This window comes from Procambarus clarkii, chromosome 62 (genome assembly GCF_040958095.1).
Source record: "Procambarus clarkii isolate CNS0578487 chromosome 62, FALCON_Pclarkii_2.0, whole genome shotgun sequence".
NCBI classification, from domain to species: Eukaryota; Metazoa; Arthropoda; class Malacostraca; order Decapoda; family Cambaridae; genus Procambarus; species Procambarus clarkii.
Window position 1 is genome coordinate 30,598,702 of NC_091211.1, and position 21,322 is coordinate 30,620,023.

At 39.3% G+C, this 21,322-nt stretch overlaps 1 protein-coding gene across 1 annotated transcript; it reads left to right on the top strand.

Annotated features, from left to right (window-relative positions):
* Nucleotides 1-884: 884 nt before the first annotated feature.
* On the top strand, nt 885-15,990 carry LOC138354293 (transmembrane protein 179-like). Its single transcript, XM_069308430.1, is given in 8 exon segments — nt 885-1,063; nt 4,543-4,719; nt 6,233-6,361; nt 7,436-7,493; nt 7,495-7,521; nt 9,817-9,898; nt 9,901-10,909; nt 13,435-15,990. Coding segments are annotated over 7 exon segments (660 nt in total). The 5' UTR covers nt 885-947; the 3' UTR covers nt 9,972-10,909; nt 13,435-15,990.
* The last annotated feature ends 5,332 nt before the right edge of the window (nt 15,991-21,322 follow it).

Sequence of the window (21,322 nt, forward strand, 5' to 3'; positions counted from 1 at the left end):
ACGCGGCCCCACATCCGGATACAAGTCACATTGTACACAAGAATATTAGCTGAACTTATAGCTAGTTTTTTTTTGTTTTTATCTACACTGTAATCTTTCATATAGAATAGGGTAGCAACACATTGCTGTGTATACCTAAGCTTGTTAATAATAATAATGAAAGGACGATTCGCCAGCGGATTTTGATAATTATAGTTCAATTTTTTTAAATGTTTAATGATAATGATAATGTTTATTCAGGTAAACATACATACAATTTATTTGTTATTTATTTATTTATATACAATAAAGCACATTGATTTTATGAGAGCAGTTTACATAGCATTGATGTTTTTACATTCTTGTAAAACCACTTAAGCCACTAACATGCATAGAGTTTCGGGCAGCTCAAATTGTCATTCAAAATGAGTTACAAACAGAATGTTTGATTTCTAGATAGAGTTAGTATATACTATACCAAAAGCCACTAATACGCACAGCGTGTCAGGTAAGATGTGGGAACAACACTTAGACTGAATCTTAAAACTAATTGAGATCAAATCAGACCAGTAATTGAAAACCTACTTATCCTAATCTAGCTCAACCCAACCTAACCTACCTAAACCCAAACTAACCTACCCAACCCATTAGCATAGCAATGGGTTAACAATACAATATAATTCTCTGCCCGGAACGCTATGCGTACTAGTAGCTTTACAAGAATGTAAATGAACCATGCTATGTACTCTCATAAACCCAATGTACCTTCTTGTAAATGAATAAATAAATAAATAAATAAATAACTATATATATATACGGTTTTAACAAACGGAAAACGAGCTCGTGTAAAACGGAAAATGGTCTCGTGTACAAAACGACGCCTTTCCCCCCCCCTCTCCGTGGTAAACACCCCCGCGCCCCCGAGAGTGACGGAGGACTGCCATGGGACTCTGCTGAAATAAGGCCAGATGAAGATGGGGCTGAACAACGTGCTGGTATTATCCCAGGTGACGACATACATCCTGACGCTGCTGTTGGCGCTCTGTATCATCATCCCCATCTTCTTCCACCTCAGTGACTTCAAGTGAGTGAGGCACTCGGGACCTCAGAGGTGTGTGTGTGTGTCTGGGCCTCTCAACACTGATACAACCTTTATTTATTTATTATTTATTTATTTATATACAAGAAGGTACATTGGGTTAGAGAGAATACATAGCATGGTATTTACAATCTTGTAAAGCCACCAGTACGCGCAGCGTTTCGGGCACGTCCTTAATCTAACAGATAATTTTAAGTAGGTAAATTCTAGCAGAATTAATAAAATGATAACAGATACATTGCAAGAAAAAAATGAGATGAGAGGGAATAGTAAGTATATTAAAGCACATTGGTATATTAAAGCTCTGTTTGATTACATTGACAACTTGATTGGTAATTTAAACAAGATTAACAGACACCGTACAGCAGATTGATAGCACATAAAAGAAGGCAGCAATGATCACAATGGTAAAGATGTTCGGATTGGGTACATAAAGATTGGGAGATTGGGTAGCAATAGATACAGTGCAATTTTAAAGCAACATGGTAAAAAAACTATGCAGATGAGATTAGGTATTTTTTTAGTTTTGTTTTTGAATGACGCAAAAGTTGGACAGCTTTTCAATTCATTAGGGAGTGAGTTCATAGACTGGGTCCCTTTATTTGCATAGAGTGTTTACACAGATTAAGTTTGACTCTGGGGATATCAAAGAGATATTTATTTCTGGTGTGGTGATAATGGGTCCTATTACATCTGTCCAGAGAGAGTTTCAGAGTAGGATTTGCATTTAAGAACAGGGTTTTGTAAATGTAATTGACACAAGAAAATTTGTGGAGTGAGATTATGTTTAGCATGTTAAGGGAGTTAAACAAGGGGGCTGTGTGTTGTCTGAAAGTAAAATTTGTTATTATTCTAATAGCAGATTTTTGCTGGGTGATGATGGACTTGAGGTGGTTTGCAGTGGTTGAACCCCATGCACAGATACCATAATTAAGATAGGGATAGATTAGTGCATAATATAGAGATGAGAGCAGAGTAAGGAGCACTAGCTCTCCACATATGTCAGTTGCTTAATTTAGAAACTGTACTTGTGGTTGGTCTCGAGCCCATTGTTGATGTGATGATGTGCATTGAATTTTGTAACTAGCTCATTGAAATTGTAACTTGCTTAGCCAAATGAATTGTGGGGTACAGTCCTTGAGCCCATTATGTGCCTCTGTAACCATTTCCACTACTGCCCACAGGATGAGTGGTTGTGTAAGTTCATAATAAATGAACTAACTGAGGGAACACTGCAAGAAAACATATACTGCCAACTGGTAGGTCTGTTTATTACATCAAACTAAAATTGTTTACAATAATTGCTGTAACCTAACCAGATCTGGACTGTTAGGCAGTATGGGCATCAGTAAAATATCTGAGAATTGTTTCATGAGAAGGGTGTATAGTACCAAGGTGAAATAAGGGGTCATGTGGTGGTGGCAGGTGACAGTAACTCAAAAGAAAAGAGTGGAAAAATATAGAACAGAAAGAATGGGTAGAGGGCTTGAAATAGTATTACGTAAAAATGCAATAAATGAAAACTGGTTCGATTTTAATCAAAGTTTTTGACAAGTTGTATATGAAATTGGGTTCAACTGCTCCAAGTCTCAGCATCGTAGCCTAAATAGGAAGGGAGAAAAAAATACAGTATTGAATGTACCTGTATGGGTCAAAAATTTTCCAAAATGGTCAAAAATTAACATCAAACTCAAGTGTCAAGTGAAATCATGTCTATGACACTAAGCTATCACAATAGCATATAATAAAGTGTTTTAATATTTAGTTTTATGCAAAAAAAAATATAAAAATTTTAGATTTTTTTTCCTCGATTTTTTGTTGTCATATTTTATATCGAGCAATTTGCATGAAACTTATATACCTTACAGAACGTAAGCCTATCTGTAAGGGTGCAAATGTTGGAGGAAATTCGTTGATGCCAACCATAACCATGGTTGTAAAAATGAGGACCTTAAACATAATACAGAGTACAAAACACAATCAAATGTACCCATAGTAGGAAAACAGCATGTAAAGGATTGGGAATAATAATGTCTGACGACCTAACGTTTAAGGAGCATAACCAAGCAAATATTGCGACAGCCAGTAAAATGATAGGATGGATTACGAGAACTTTCAAATCCAGGGATCCCATCACAATGGTTGTACTCTTCAAGTCACTTGTGTTGTCCCGTCTTGAGTACTGCTCAGTACTCACTTCCCCCTTCAGAGCAGGAGAGATTGCTGAAATAGAGGGAATACAGAGAACATATACGGCACGCATAGACGCAATAAAGCACCTAAATTACTGGGATCGTCTGAAAGCCCTCCAAATGTACTCACTTCAAAGAAGACGAGAGAGATACCAAATAATATACACCTGGAAGATACTGGAGGGCCAAGTACCAAATCTACACAGTAAAATAACAACGTACTGGAGTGAACGATATGGAAGAAAATGTAGAATAGAACCAGTGAAGAGCAGAGGTGCCATAGGCACAATCAGAGAACACTGTATAAACATCAGAGGTCCGCGGTTGTTCAACGTCCTCCCAGCAAGCATAAGAAATATTGCCGGAACAACCGTGGACATTTTCAAGAGGAAAACTAGATTTATTCCTCCAAGGAGTGCCGGACCAACCGGGCTGTGGTGGGTATGTGGGCCTGCGGGCCGCTCCAAGCAACAGCCTGGTGGACCAAACTCTCACAAGTCAAGCCTGGCCTCGGGCCGGGCTTGGGGAGTAGAAGAACTCCCAGAACCCCATCAACCAGGTATCAACCAGGTATCAACCATGAGTGGCAGAATCTTTGACTTCATTTATTGTCAAGTAACATAAAATTGACACTCATTTTTTTTTCAGTTTACATAAAATTTACACCCTATATATAGTGCTCACGTCTCTGCAATCTCTATAAAACATTTTATTCCTAAGTTCATTTATTAATTTTATAAATATTTCTGAACATGAAAAAATTGGCATATATTTTGGGGAACTTTGACTACTTGTATTAGTAAAACTAAACATATTTTGGATAATCCACCTCATACAAATCCTTTATTATATGCTAATGTGATAGATGAGTGTCATAAAAAGGATTTCATTTGAAACTTGTGGTTGTAGTAAATTATTGAAAATGTGCAAAATTCGTTGAAAAAAAAATCCCTCGCTTTCTATTTAGGGTACGATACTGAAACATAGAACAGTTGCAGCCCTTTTTATATACAACTAGTAAAAAAAGATTGGTTGACATTAAACATTTAATATCACGTAATACGGCCCCTTAGGGGTTTGTATGATGATAAAATCTTCTTGAGAAACTTCTGCTGTCCCCACTCCTAATTGGGAACTCCTGGGAGGACGTAAGGCATTGGAGCTATAGATACCTTCATAGATATTAGTTATATTACAGTTCCAGATGTTACTTACCATAACCTAACCATATTTCTCAGACATCTTATCCTTATATGCACATTTACATTACAGGGGCCACTGCTTGCTGTTCAGCAATGGTACATGGCGTGAGACAGATGGCCAGTTTGTGGTGTCTTGGGCATCACAAGGCTTTTGCGATTATAATCTCACCTGGGCCTCTGTCTCGCTCCTAATTGCCCTCATCCAAACCTACAGGTTTATAGTACAGATTTTCCGTGGAACAGAGAGGTAAGATGTACAGTAACTTGGTGTGTGTGTAATTTTGTTTGTTTTTGTTCCTTTTTTAAATGATAAATATAAATTTTTATCTAAATTTTATACTTGGTCTATCTCAAAACATATAGAATGTACTCTAGAAGTGAGGTTATAGACATACTGTATATTGTATACAGTACTGTAATTAATCATGGGTTTTATAGGATATTGCCTTAAAGAGCAATTAAATAGACTGGGTTAGAAAGGTACTTTTCACATACAGTCAAAGCCAGATTTTGTAATTTGTGATTCTGTGTCTTGAGAGCTTCATTGTATTGAATTGAAACAACAATATTTATTTTTCAATATTGGGCAGTGCAGAATAGTGGAAGTTTTTGTTTGAAAAAATACAATATACTCTCTTTTTAAACTTGATGGGGGTGAGTGTTTTATCACAGTCAAGCTGTGACACAACACAACTGTACTACCTACCCATCATCATATCAACTCAACCACTTCTACCCTACAATCCACAATCAATCCATTCCCATCCCAACCTCATCCTCCATTTCCACCCCAACCCCTCATCCTCTATTTCCACCCCAATGCCCTCGTCCTCCATTTCCAACCCTTCAACCTTCACTGTATGCCCAACCTAAACTTTCCCACATTAACCCATTCCCATGCACCAAATCCCCCTTCCCCTTTAAATTTAACCCCATCCTTATTTCAAGGGGCCCATTAGAGCAGTGATCAACACAGTTTACACATGAAAGGATTCAGGTTCAGTTCCCGCACAGGGCAGAGGCAGGTCAATAAATAGGTGCCCAGGAGCTTGGCGACTGTTGTGGGTGGCATTCAGCGATAGGTAAGTTGTTGGCTTAGGCAGACCTTGATAAGTCTAGCATGCATACTGTCCTTGACAATGGGTAACCAACCCATACAGAGAAATAAAAAGGTATTGTTTGTATTTTGGTACTGTATATACATTGTATGAGGGATCAAGGAATATCCTCCTCAATTGGGTATTTCTAGTTTTAATTGGCCTTAATTCATTCTAAGTAAGGTAAGGAAATTGTCATGTGGAGGTACTAAGCAAGGGGTGACTAGCACTTTTAGTAATTCAAGAATACAGACTTACTTGATATTCCATACAATTTAACATGTGGTGTTGCTTGAAGAACTTGGATTAGTGGTACAATACTGAGGTATAAAGGAGGGCATTGCTATTTCAGTATTTTATGGAATTGTTTGTATTGAAATAAGACTAGTTTTAAAATTTTTTTATTTTTTCTAGTTTAAAAAAAATAATAAGTGACATGGTACTGTCTTAATTGCTCTGAAGTGATAAACCCATTTCTAATTTTAATGTTTCCACCTTTGACCTTAGATGTACTGTATAAACATTAGGTGCACTTCTCATGGTAGAATATGGGATGGGTTGATTTATTGGCAGTTATTAAATACTGCAGTTGAACTTACATTTAATTGTGTATTATGAATGCAATATTAGGTTATAATTCTTAAAATAATTTTTTCCTTTCAGCACATTCCTGAGTGCATTCCTTGATGTTGTGGTAAGCCTCGTGATGTCGATTGCAGCCCTGACAGGTGCACTCATCATCACTATTGGCTACCAGACCTGGTGCAATGCTATCATGCTACGTTTTGAGGCGTAAGTTATGTTTTGTGTTTTCCTGTTGTCTTCTTAAATGGCACTGGTTTCTGTTATTTATTTTAATGCGTTTCCTCGTGTTCTATGTTGTTCGTTTTTATTCTACCCATTAAGTCTATATGTATCTTTAAATTTTAAGTTCATTACAGCATTCATAATGGATGTAGAATATTTTTATACCTTGTAACTTCAAAAATCTCATCAATAATTCTGGAAACATATGTTACACTTCTTCTAGAAGCATATCTACAGTGAAGTATAGATAGTTGTGCATAAAATTAGTTTTCTCATTACTGTAAGTGCTGTATGTACATGGAGTAAAATAGATGTAAAACTAGGAAATTATATTAAAGTGTAAATATGCCCCTCAATAAATGTAAAGGTTGAAAAAGTGGCATGAATTCATTGTTTTTATTATGAGTTTCTAGTTTCCCTCTTGCTTGAAGCATGTTAATACTTCATTGATATACAATTTTAATGTTTAATTGAGTAACAGGTCAAAGAGGGTGCATCAGTTAGGTAGCCAAAATGGAACAGGCCCCACTTTGTCCCAAAAATGTCAAACTATTACGGTAATTGCATTTTGTTCTACAATATCTACATCATACAGTATCTACACATGGGTCCAGTTGTACAGTGGTCTACATAATCGGTTTGCAATCGAGGGACCCAGGTGCAATCCTCAAGTGGGATAAAAATGGTTGGGCATGTTTCCTTTCACTTGGTCTCTGTTGACCTAGTTGTAAAATAGGAAGTTGGGTGTTAGGCAATTGTTGTGGGTTGCAGCCAGGGGAAGGTCTGTAGTTGCTAAGCACAGGCAAGCACATTGTCCAGGAATTGTTTAATGCGTTATCTGTATTCCCAGCAAAATGATGCTTGCCTAATTATTTCCAAATTTTACTTCCTGGCTATGTGGGTATATTATTGAAACCTTATGGCTATACAGTACTGAACAAATACTGTAAATCCATTTAGAAATTTTTACAGATGTAATTAATTTGATACATTTCTATTGGTTATGCCAACAAAAAAATGAATACAATATAATAGGTATCAATATGGTTTGTGTTTCAGGTGTGAAGATGCCACAAGTAATGATATTGACAAAGATGATGATATAGACACAGGAATGTTTCTACACCCAGTTTGGAACTGCTCAGGTATGTAATTGAGATATTTGCATACTGTACATAGAAAATAATACATATTGCAAAATATTTTGGGCTTTTAATGATTGTTCTCAGACTAGAATCAGTGGGAATTTAAGTGCATATAATGTACTGACATTTACACTGATTTACAATTGATTGTGTTCTACATGATAAAGTTGCCTACTACCTCCTAGCCACCTTCCATCATCTCCCATTCTCTAGTCCATTCTTGGAGCTGTATTATTTTACACAGTATATTTGATTTGACTCAAATTGGTTGCCTTATGTGTTGTGAGATGTTCAAGAATTAAACCGATAGCTTTCAACCTTCCTTTGCTCATAATTATTAGGTATCCCTAATAGGAATACCTAATGATTTTCACATGATGGATGTGTGTTTTTGTTATTTATATATATATATATATATATATATATATATATATATATATATATATATATATATATATATATATATATATAGATATATATATATATATATATATATATATATATATATATATATATATATATATATATATATATATATAGATATAGATATAGATATTTTTGTATTAATTAAAGTTGGGTGTCTGTCAGTATCCAGAAAAACACCTTTTCATGTCGACTGAAACTTTAAATAGCAACTTATATAGGCCATCAGGTGCCCAGCCTAAAGCACTCTTTCAAACAAATAAGCATAGCAGCTCAAAATGTCTAAATGCATACCCAGATACCAGGGATGTGTTGAGAATATTCAAGGAAATTACATGTATGAACTATAATTTTTTTTTTTACACTAATGCATTGTAAGAAAGGTTGGATATATTATATTCAAGCTGGAAATCTGGGTCTTAAGAGCCAGATCATATAATACTGTTTGCAAATATTCATTGTAACTGTATAAAAGTTGGTTCTTGCTCTGTAAGTTCAGATAATACAAATTTAAGCTTGTACAATTTTATTTTTGAATGCTAAATTTAGTGCACCAGGATGGGTTGAGCTGCATGCAGTATGACGATGACTTTGCCTTGTTCAGCACACTTACTTTTTTATACATCCATACTGTACAAGATGTTGCATTATAATGCATCTTATGCTGGGAGACTGTGTTGCCATCCCTGGTATCCATTCATACATTTTCTTTGAACATACCCTTATTTAGATGATAGCATGAGGTTGGCCAGCAATAGTGTTCAATTTTAAGATTGTGAATCTCAAGTTCATGGGAGATTCAGATTGTAATGTCTCCTTAAGGATAATTAATAATTTCATGTTTCATACATTTGGATTTCATCAACACCAAAACTCTGCCAAAGCTGATATCATTTCTCATTTACATCTGAGATCACCTTCTAACAAGACAGTTTTTCTTTTCCAAGAAAACAACAGATCCAAGAATGGTGTCTTTTTATACCCATTGCCAGTCATAAAGGTAGTGTCTTTAAAACAATTAACTGTAAATACCTCACTCTGGTAAATGAATACATAATGTTGATGTGCCAGAGGCTGTGGCATCGAGGGCATGTAGCAAATGTTTGAGGTCTTCTGCATCTTTACTGATTTGGTAACTCATATTCATAAAGTTATGCTAAAGACCCCAATTCATACAACTTTCTATTTTACTCTCTATTTTGCATCAAGTGCAATATACATTTTTATAGTTTGTAAGAATTCTAAACATTGTACCCTGCAATAGCATTTTAGGAGTCTATACAGAATATAAGTTGTCACAGCAAGTTTTCAGATTATTGCATGGTTTCCTATAAGTTATCAACCCGTTCTCGCAAATGTAATAAGTCAATATTGACTTATTAAATATGTGCATAGGTGACATACTTAACATAATAGATACCCTTAAAAAGATTCATAGAAAACACCGACCTTACCTAACCTTGTTAGTATCTTAAGATAAGCATCTTATTGCTTCGTAATTACAATTATTACCTAACCTATAATAGGTATAGGTTAAGTAATAATTGTAATTACGAAGCAATAAGATGCTTATCTTAAGATACTAACAAGGTTAGGTAAGGTCGGTGTTTTCTATGAATCTTTTTAGGGGTATCTATTATGTTTAGTATATCACCTATGCACGTAGGTTAATAAGTCAATATTGACTTTACGAATTTGCGAGAACGGGTTGCAGTTATATTGCTCCAAAGAGAAATTACTGTTGTAATTTTATTATAGATTTGATAAGTTTTTATTACTGCTATTACCAATTCTGGTTTTCTGCAGCTTCATTATGAATTACCTTTAGTATTAACCAAATTTTGCAAATCAATTTTCCTGTATCTTCCTCAGTTTGGAGCCTGGACCTCTTGGGTATGTTGGGTTGGTCTATCTATGTTTTCCCTGTTGAAGCTGTGCAAATATCACCAGCAGGAAAAATACGTGTATCCATGGCCCATGAACGAGCTAGACTGGTCAGGGATCGACATTCACCTCTGCAAGACTAATCTTCGACCTAAATATGTCACATGTGTATCACGTAAAAGAGCAGCTTTTTAAGGACTTTTGGTTTCATACTATAACTGCACCTTGTAGTTTTGTTAAAGTAGTAAAGTGTTTACTTTTCCAATATAATCTAAATTGTTTGGATGTTTAATGCTGAACTGTACTATGTATGATGACATTGGAGGCTCCAGTTTAGCCACCTTTATGTATGCAAGAATTTTCTATCTATATTACTTTTTTTGCTTGAAAGAATAGTTTATGGTTAACAAGACATCCCATAGAAAATACAATTGGAGTCCTTTTATATATATATATATATATATATTATTTTTTTTTCCTATGGGGGCATTGTGTAGAACTAATCTTGTAGTATTTTGTTATGGAACTTATGGGAAGAATAGCATGTTGAAAGAAATAATTTTTTTACATAGCAGATCTAGGCTGGCTTGACAAAAGATGTATGTTGCTGTTAATGAGAATGTGATTTTACCTAGAGAGCATACCTGGAAAGGGTTCCAAGAGTTCTCCCCAAGTCCGCCTGGGGTCAGGCTTCACTTGTGATAAAATGATCCAACAGGCTGTTCCTTGGACCAGCCCACATCAACAGCAGGAACCTATCTAATTGTTTTTTTTTTAAAGTTTACCTTTGTTCGGTAATATTTCTAATGCTTGCTGTGAGAGTACTGAACAGCTGTGGAACTCTGATGCTCATACAAAGCCCTCTGATTGTGCCTATGGCACCTCTGCTCATTCTATTCTGCATTTCTTTCTGTATTTTTCACTCAGTATGTTATGATGTACTCACTGACGTACTGTATTTTGAGCATGGTGATGTATGTGTGTGGAGGAGGAGAAGGGTTACTTAGGTGTGTGTGTGTGGAGAAGGAGAAGGGTTACTTAGGTGTGTGTGTGTGGAGAAGGAGAAGGGTTACTTAGGTGTGTGTGTGTGTGCTTACCTAATTGTGCTTACCTAATTGTGCTTGCGGGGGTTGAGCTCTGGCTCTTTGGTCCCGCCTCTCAACCGTCAATCAACTGGTGTACAGATTCCTGAGCCTATTGGGCTCTATCATATCTACATTTGAAACTGTGAATGGAGTCAGCCTCCACCACATCACTTCCTAATGCATTCCATTTGCTAACTACTCTGACACTGAAAAAGTTCTTTCTAACGTCTCTGTGGCTCATTTGGGTACTCAGCTTCCACCTGTGTCCCCTTGTTCGCGTCCCACCAGTGTTGAAAAGTTCGTCCTTGTTTACCCGGTCGATTCCCTTGAGGATTTTGTAGGTTGTGATCATGTCCCCCCTTACTCTTCTGTCTTCCAGTGTCGTGAGGTGCATTTCCCGCAGCCTTTCCTCATAACTCATGCCTCTTAGTTCTGGGACTAGTCTAGTAGCATACCTTTGGACTTTTTCCAGCTTCGTCTTGTGCTTGACAAGGTACGGGCTCCATGCTGGGGCCGCATACTCCAGGATTGGTCTTACATATGTGGTGTACAAGATTCTGAATGATTCCTTACACAGGTTCCTGAACGCCGTTCTGATGTTAGCCAGCCTCGCATATGCCGCAGACGTTATTCTCTTTATGTGGGCTTCAGGAGACAGGTTTGGTGTGATATCAACTCCTAGATCTTTCTCTCTGTCTGTTTCATTAAGTACTTCATCTCCTATTCTGTATCCTGTGCCTGGCCTCCTGTTTCCACTGCCTAGTTTCATTACTTTGCATTTACTCGGGTTGAACTTCAACAGCCATTTGTTGGACCATTCACTCAGTCTATCCAGGTCATCTTGTAGCCTCCTACTATCATCCTCTGTTTCAATCCTCCTCATAATTTTTGCATCGTCGGCAAACATTGAGAGGAACGAATCTATACCCTCTGGGAGATCATTTACATATACCAGAAACAGTATAGGTCCAAGGACTGACCCCTGCGGGACTCCACTTGTGACGTCTCGCCAATCTGAGACCTCACCCCTCACACAGACTCGTTGTCTCCTGTTGCTTAGGTATTCCTCTATCCACCGGAGTACCTTCCCTCTCACTCCAGCCTGCATCTCCAACTTTCGCACTAGCCTCTTGTGTGGCACTGTATCAAAGGCTTTCTGACAATCCAAAAATATGCAGTCTGCCCACCCTTCTCTTTCTTGCCTTATTTTTGTTGCCTGGTCGTAGAATTCAAGTAACCCTGTGAGGCAGGACCTGCCATCCCTGAACCCATGTTGATGCTGTGTTACAAAGTTCCTTCGCTCCAGATGCTCCACTAGTTTTTTTCGCACAATCTTCTCCATCAGCTTGCATGGTATGCAGGTTAGGGACACTGGCCTGTAGTTCAGTGCCTCCTGTCTATCCCCTTTCTTGTATATCGGGACTACGTTAGCTGCTTTCCAAGTATCTGGCAGTTCCCCTGTTGCCAGTGATTTGTTATACACTATGGAGAGTGGTAGGCTCAGTTCTCTTGCTCCTTCCTTTAGAACCCAAGGGGAGATTCCATCTGGGCCTATAGCCTTCGTCACGTCCAACTCTAGTAAACACTTCCTTACTTCCCCACTGGTAATCTCAAACTCTTCCAGTGGTTCCTGGTTAGCTATTCCCTCACTTACCTCTGGAATTTCTCCTTGTTCTAAGGTGAAGACCTCCTGGAATTTCTTATTCAATTCCTCACACACTTCCTTGTCATTTGTAGTGAATCCTTCCGCCCCTATCCTTAATCTCATAACCTGTTCCTTTACTGTTGTTTTTCTCCTAATGTGGCTATGCAACAATTTAGGCTGAGTCTTTGCCTTGCTTGCGATGTCATTTTCGTATTGTCTTTCTGCCTCTCTTCTCATCCTGACATATTCATTCCTGGCATTCTGGTATCTTTCTCTGCTCTCCAGTGTCCTGTTATTCCTATAGTTTCTCCATGCCCTTTTACTTTGCTGCTTAGCTAGCCTACATCTTTGATTAAACCATGGGTTTCTCATCTTCATTTCTCTGTTTTCCTTTTGGACTGGGACAAACTTGTTTGCTGCGTCCTTGCACTTCTGCGTGATGTAATCCATCATATCTTGGGCCGTCTTTCCCCTGAGCTCTGTTTCCCATGCTATATCTGTTAGGAATTTTCTTATCCCCTCATAGTTTCCCTTTCGGTATGCTAACCGAATGTGTGTGTGTGTGTGTGTGTGTGTGTGTGTGTGTGTGTGTGTGTGTGTGTGTGTGGGGAGGAGGAGAAGGGTTCCTTAGGTGTGTGTGTGTGGAGGAGGAGAAGGGTTACTTAGGTGTGTGTGTGTGGAGGAGGAGAAGGGTTACTTAGGTGTGTGTGTGGAGAAGGAGAAGGGTTACTTAGGTATGTGTGTGTGTGTGTGTGGAGGAGGAGAAGGGTTACTTAGGTGTGTGTGTGTGGAGGAGAAGGGTTACTTAGGTGTGTGTGTGGAGAAGGAGAAGGGTTACTTAGGTGTGTGTGTGTGTGGGGGAGAAGGGTTACTTAGGTGTGTGTGTGGAGGAGGAGAAGGGTTACTTAGGTGTGTGTGTTTGAAAAGGAGTAAATATGCTTACCTAGTTGTGTCTACAAGAGCATTATTCAGCTTTCGAATGTTTCCAAGTAGGTATGATACTCTGTGCATATATACTTCAACTTTCCAGTACTGTCATACTTGCTCTAGAAACTGTAAAAGATGGTTGCTTCCACCACCTCTGTTTCAAGCTTATTCCACTAGTTAACTGCCCAATGCAATCAAGTATTTCCTTATATTTATCTGGATCGTCTATTGTGCCAACTCTCCCCTATGCCCCCTTATTTTGTTCTCTCTATCTTGAGGTTATCTTGAGATGATTTCGGAGCTTAGCGTCCCCATGGCCCGGTCCTTGACCAGGGCCTTCTTTTTGTTACAAACCCTCAGGAAGTAGCCTGGGGGTGCCCATAATAGAACTAATTGCATGTGTGCAGTTGTCTAACTCCCAGGTACCTATTTACTGCTAGGCAAATAGGTACATCAGGGCGAAAGAAACTCTGCCCATTTGTTTCCGCCTCCATCGGGAATCGAACCCGGAACCTCAGGACTATGAATCCGAAGCACTGTCCACTCAGCTGTCAGGCTCCAAACCTCTAACCTAGAAAGAGTTGCTATCATTTTTTGTATTCCCTCCTGCATCTTAAATATTTAGACTTGACTTTTTCTCTTAGCTCAGTGTCTCTTACCACTTGTACCTGTCTTGTTATAAATCTTTTGATCTTGTACATTTTCTTCTTGTGCCGTGTTTAAATACTGCTGTTTGTGTCGTTTTGGATGTATGAAGTGTCTTGAGGTGAGAGGCAGTGCTATACTGTAATTGCAGTTGAATCTGCATACTCACAGTCAGTATGGTACTTTACTGTTCTTTGGCATGTTTTTCATTAACAGCATTATACATAACATTGAGTATTGTAATTGTAATTTATTTACTCTGCTTATATATATATTTTTAAATGTACCAGTACTGTAATTCAACGAAACCTTTGTTACTGCCGTTATCTCAATTATGTATGATCAATTTTATTACCAATACAGTACTGTGTGTATTTTTGTGATGACTGACTTTGGTAAAATAAGAAAGGCATTGAGATTCATTTGTTTATTCATGTATTGGCCACATTGTGTTCCAATTCCAATTTTCTACTAGGATACTACACTTAACTGTTCATTATTCATAATTGACTTTATATTGGCTTGGAAATTTGTGTAGGTTTATAAGTACCTTTTAACATTTAAGATACTGTATGCTGTAAATGCAGTTAATGTTCATTGGTTAAATTGCTTATTCAACAGTGGGGGTTCCCAATTTTTCCACTTACTGTTCTCACAATGTGGTCTAGTTTGTATGGCTTGAATTTAAAATGTTTTATGCATTTAATTGCCAGTGCTTATTTTTGCTAATTAAGTTTTGTGTGTACCTGGAGAGGGTTCTGGGAGTTGTTCTACTCCCCGAGCCCGGCGTGAGGCCAGGCTCGAAGGTCTTCAATGAGGACAAGTTGAAGGCCTTCAATGAGTGCATGTTCATTGAGGACGAGTTGAATTACCTGTACACAAGGAAATTTTAAAATCTTGTTTCCCACACGTGTACCTTTTAATAGTGATGTTAAATACATAAACATCTGGGTAAATATATTGACATTTAATATCCAACAGGCCATAGACTGGGAATGCTATATCTGGGATATATTTCAACCCTCATAAATCCCTGTTGAAAATATGGAGTGTATCTAAAAATTCTTAATATTCTTCAATTTGTAAGAGGTGACATAATTGTGTGTATCATATTCATGTAGTTTTGTGCTTAATGTTCAATTGTGTGAGGATTTTAGCACTAAGTACTATGAAATGTTTGCAAGAATGTTTGAACACTTTTTGGTGAAGAGGTCGTTGTGTGTTGAGAATGCGGAGTGTGTGTTAAAAGGGAAATTTAGAGTTTGGAACATTAATATACTGTAACAGCAAAAGGCAGGTTGATTCCCTGAGGATGAGTGTTGTGCAGACAATTTTATGTTCTTAGAATGCTATATGACAAGGACGGGTAGTTTAAAAGAAGTACAGTATTCAAATGAGAGGAAACCTTAGTGGAATTACAATGTTTTCATTGGCATTAATGGATATAAATATAATGCAAAAGAAATAAGAACTTAATAGTATTAAACTTTATGATAAATACTGTAGTAGCTTTGCCGTATGCCAATGCTGTACTGTAGTACGTGCCCTTTGTTAGTGTATGCACGTAGCAGTATTTTACTTTATACAGTGGTAAGAACTACGAAGTGAGGGGTGACTAATGTGCTGGATGTAAACTTCAGTGATGAGAACATATGTCATTTTATGGACTGGACAAATGTATGCCAATTTTATACACAGTGTTCGATTTAAGGTTAATGTATGGTTGAATGTGTTCAGTGGTAGAGTTTGAATCCCTAATAATTGTTCATGAGTAACAAGTTGGCCAGGTATTTATATTCTGTTTATCTCAAGCATAGCCTATGTAGAACAATAAATGAATACATATTTTTTACAACTAAATTATATTTTTATAATCTTTTAAAAATGTGTACATAGGTATGTATGTACAAAAAAAAATTATATATATATATATATATATATATATATATATATATATATTATATATTATATATTATATATAATATATACAGTATATATAATATATATATATATATAATTTAGTGATGGAAAAAAGAAGTGTAGGTGTTCGGCAGTCCTCCTAATGGCTGGTGTCAATGCCAATCACATTTACAAAAAAAAGTTGACTGCTTGGCTGTTGCCTTCTGTGGTAAAGTAAGGGAAAACACGCAAAACAAATAGTATGAACAATGAAACTTTAACTTGAAAATAAATTATAAACAAAGACAATCCCTTGGCTATGTACAGTGCAAACAAACAAGATTATAAAGTCAAAAAATAACATAAAATAAAACAGTGGTGATGTTACTCTACAATGAATAAAGACAAGAAATGAATTAACAGGTGCTGAGAATAAAGTGCTGGCTGAGAACATCCACTAATAAACAGAGCGTATATCAGTTTTGAGAGCACAGGATATTCTAAATCCAATGGCTTGTGCGTGCTCAGTCATCGGCTATGTAGATGGCGCTGAAGTGCAGAGGTGCAGATGTCGATTCACCAATCAGAAGCGTGCTGGCTGGAAGTGGTGGTTTGGTGATCAAAGAAGGTGGAGAGCGAGTGTCTGATACGTATGCGCTTGGCAGAAACGTATTTTACTCAATACGTACTACACTTGCTTGTAGTATCTAGATGTTGTAGATGTACTGAAATAACATGACGATAGGAAAGAGCAGGCCAAATCTCTCTTGAAGGAGATTATCGTAACACCCATACATATATATATATATATATATATAATATTATATATATATATATATATATATATATATATATATATATATATACATATATATATATATATATATATATATATATATATATATATATATATATATATTAATATTATACACACACATACAATAAATATCAATATTGATAACTGATTATATGCTAGATATACTTTGTTTTATGTACACAAATTGAAATATTTGGCAAAATATATACATTAGATTGAAGTGTGTTACCATACACCAAGGCCTATTAAAATACAAAGTTGCTTAACTGATTGGAATCGTGCTAAACTAATCATAAAAGGTAGAATAAAATTTTGATCATAGGAAATAACTTTTCACCCATAAACTTCTTTATAAAAAACCTCTCCCTATCTGGCCCGTTGTCGTCGTGAGGGGGTCATGGTGGGCGGCTACCAGAGTGTGATGTTCCATGGGTCAATCCACTGTCCTTTTGGGGCCTTGTGCTCCTGCTGCTGTCTTCTCCAATTGTGCCGGATCTCTTTTTTTTTTCTTTTCCTTGTGTTTCATTTTTCTCCCCCCCCCCCCCCCCCTCTTCTTTCTAATTGTCATTTCCCGCCGACCTTTTGCCAGTCTTGATTATTCTTTTGGACTACTTCTGTTTTGATGCCCTCGTGTTTGAGGAGGCATACTCTCACCCATAGAATTGTGGTACCCAACGTCTCTAGTGAGGGGACGCTTTTATTGTCAATCCTACTTTCGTCACTGAACCTGATCTCGACGAACTGACGGTTCTTAAGGTGGCATTTGTGGGGAGTATACTTACGATGCACCCCTGGGAGGCTCCAGCAAGACCGGCAACATGTCTCTTGTTGGGTATCCTATCCTCTTAATTGTAGCTCCATGGTGGGTGTGGGGGCAGATTCGTGAATGAGTCTTCCCTCTCGTTTTCATGCCGATGACTCCTGTTCCTCTTATGACTTCTTGGGCTCGTGGGGTGGGCGACCAGGCCCCCAAGTCGGACTGTGTTGGAAGATCGAACTCTGTAGCCCCTGCTACATTGGGCCCAGATCTAGCTCCTCCTCTGACTCTCCTGACTACTCCCCTCAGCTCCCCCTCCCTCCTCTGTGGTTGCATTGAGCCCTAAGCCCCCAGCGGTGACCACCTCGTCCCCTGGCCCGGCTCCGTCTCTCATTGTAACTTTTTTTTTTTTTTTTTTTTTTTTTTTTTGATGATGATATATACAAGAGTTGTTACATTCTTGTACAGCCACTAGTACGCGTAGCGTTTCGGGCAAGTCCTTAATCCTATGGTCCCTGGAATACGATTCCCTGCCGCGAAGAATCGTTTTTTCATCCAAGTACACATTTTACTGTTGCGTTAAACAGAGGCTACAGTTAAGGAATTGCGCCCAGTAAATCCTCCCCGGCCAGGATACGAACCCATGACATAGCGCTCGCGGAACGCCAGGCGAGTATCTTACGACTACACCACGGAGACTGTGAAGTCTCTACTGCGCCTTTTAACTCCCCTTTCTCTGGGGGTTCTCAACGCTGTCTCCGCTACACTCACACGATCCCTTCCCATGCTATTTCATACCACGCCTTGTTTGGTCCTGCTACGTTGACTAAGTACTGGGTCTTTTACCTCCATCATTTAGATTCTACTCCTGATGATTTTTCCCTCCATAGGCACCTTGTTGATTCCGTGTATGCCTTTGTTACTTTCAACCCCACCCGTCTCGGTTCACGTGTTGTTGCTGCTCCTTCTCAGGATGCAGCTATCCGCTTGGCCGCCTTATTCTACATTGGCGTTCTCCAAGAACGCTCGGTTAAATGCCAGTGTTGGCATTGTTCTCCTCCCTCACCATGTTGCGACCAGTGTTAGGAATCTAAAGGACTGCCACGAAGATGTCAAGCATATCCTTGAAGCCCAGGGCCATTCTGTCCTCCATGTGGACACGTTTACTCGTTCCCCTCATGGTCGTCGCCGTCAGCCCCTTCGGATTGTAAAAATTACCTTTGATGGTAGGACCCTTCCGCCCTCTGTCATTCTTGCTGGTACCAGAAGCTCCGTTCAGGAGTACATTCCCTCTCTTCGGCACTGTAATAAGTTCTGGAAGTTTGGGCATGGTGCCCTCCGATGCTCCAGTACTGGTTGATACCTGGTTGCTGGGGTTCTGGGAGTTCTTCTACTCCCCAAGCCCGGCCCAAGGCCAGGCTTGACTTGTGAGAGTTTGGTCCAATAGGCTGTTGCTTGGAGCGGCCCGCAGGCCCACATACCCACCACAGCCCGGTTGGTCCGGCACTCCTTGGAGGAATAAATCTAGTTTCCTCTTGAAGATGTCCACGGTTGTTCCGGCAATATTTCTGATGCTTGCTGGGAGGGTGTTGAACAACCGTGGACCTCTGATGTTTATACAGTGTTCTCTGATTGTGCCTATGGCACCCCTGCTCTTCACTGGTTCTATTCTGCATTTTCTTCCATATCGTTCACTCCAGTACGTTGTTATTTTACTGTGTAGATTTGGTACTTGGCCCTCCAATATCTTCTAGGTGTATATTATTTGATATCTCTCGTCTTTTTTCTAGTGAGTACATTTGGAGGGCTTAGAGACAATCCCAATAATTTAGGTGCTCCACGCGATAAAGCACGTGACCCACGTCCCTTGTGTGGGGACAAAGGTCACTAAGTCAGAGTGCACTTCTTCCCAGGCTCGCTGCCTTAATTCTGCTGAGGCCCACCCTACCTTCTTCCGTGCGTGTATACATTACAAGCTTGAGGCAGCTGTCCTCAACTTGAAGAACCGGCAACGTTTGTCTTTTCCTGAGGCAAGGTGCCAAGTTCGCCGTCTTTCCCTTTATGCTGGTGTCTCTTATGTCTCTTATACTTGCGTGTTGGGCTCTTCCTCTCCTTGTCCTTCCTCAATCTCACAACCGTTTCCAGGCCTTAGACCCAGACACACCCACCGCCTCCTCCCCTTGTTTCTTTACGTTTTGTCCCGAAGGGTTCCCCTCCTGGTTCTCTGTCTGGGGGTTCCCCTTCTTTCTACCCAGTCTGTCATGTCTCCTGTGTCTTCTTTCTCATCTCCCTCAGATCCTCCTTCCCATCCTTCTTCGTCTCTTAGCTATCTACGCCGCCTGTCTGTGCGGGCTGATGTCCATTCTCCCATCGATCATCGTGTTGTTCGCTCTCGTTCTTCTCCTGTTGAGACGCTTGAGTCTGTTGCCCAGTACGTTATTGCTGGAACACCTGTCTCTTTGAGTCAGAAGCGAAAACTTGGCTCATCTCCTTCCTCTTCCCCGGCGGGTAAGAAGGCTTTGCTTTCTTTCTCGTCCCCCACCTCTGACTATCGCTCCATCCCCTCCCATTTCGGTGGTCGAGCTCCCTGTTCCTGTTATGGAGGTTTCTTTGGCCCCCGCTTCCCTCTCAGTTGCTGCCCTTGCTGAGGTGCGCTCCCCGGTTTCTGCCCCTCCTCCTGCTGTCCTGGACCCTCGGTTGTCTCCTGCTCCTCCTCCGGACCCTGCTCGTCTGCCTCTGGTCTGTCCTCCAGTCGGGACATATACAATCTGCAGTGACTCCATGAGTGTGATTCAAGCAATTACGTACTCTTCAACAACGTGCAAGGAGTTTGTTTATCCATGTCTTCAACTTCTTCATGAACATCGATTGAACGGTTATGATACCTCTATCCAATGGGTCCCAGCCATTGTGGTATTCTCCATAATGAACTAGTAGATCAACTAGCCAAAGCAATGCACAACACGTCTCACATTACCCGTCATCCAATTCCCCATGGTGCACGTAAAGGAGCCTTCAAAAATACCATCACTCAAAATTTTGCGACGAAATGGAAAACGTCATGCTCACCTTTGCACTAGCCGGTCGGCCGAGCAGACAGCACACTGGACTTGTGATCCTGTGGTCCCGGGTTCGATCCCGGGCGCCGGCGAGAAACAATGGGCAGAGTTTCTTTCACCCTATGCCCCTGTTACCTAGCAGTAAAATAGGTACCTGGGTGTTAGTCAGCTGTCACGGGCTGCTTCCTGGGGGTGGAGGCCTAGTCGAGGACCGGGCCGCGGGGACACTAAAGCCCCGAAATCATCTCAAGATAACTATGGGTCCATTAAAAAGAAATGGGAAACTTGGAAACATGTCGGATATAAAAGCAGAGAAATTGAACGATGATCAGATTAAGGCTGGGACACACCAAACTGGCAGCACACAGCTCTAAGTACAGAACAGACATCAACGAACTCTGCATCCACTGTCAGGTGCCTGAACCAATCTAACACTATCTCCTTCACTGCTTCCGACATCATAGTGCCAGAGTAAATTATAAACAAGTAATTTAAGCCTGCCCGAAACGCTGCGCGTACTAGTGGCTTTACAAGATTGTAAATACTATGCTATGTATTCTCACAAACCCAATGTACCTTCTTGTATATAAATAAATAAATAAATAAATAAATAAATAAATAAATAACAAGTATTTATCTCACTAACTAAATGAATTGTGG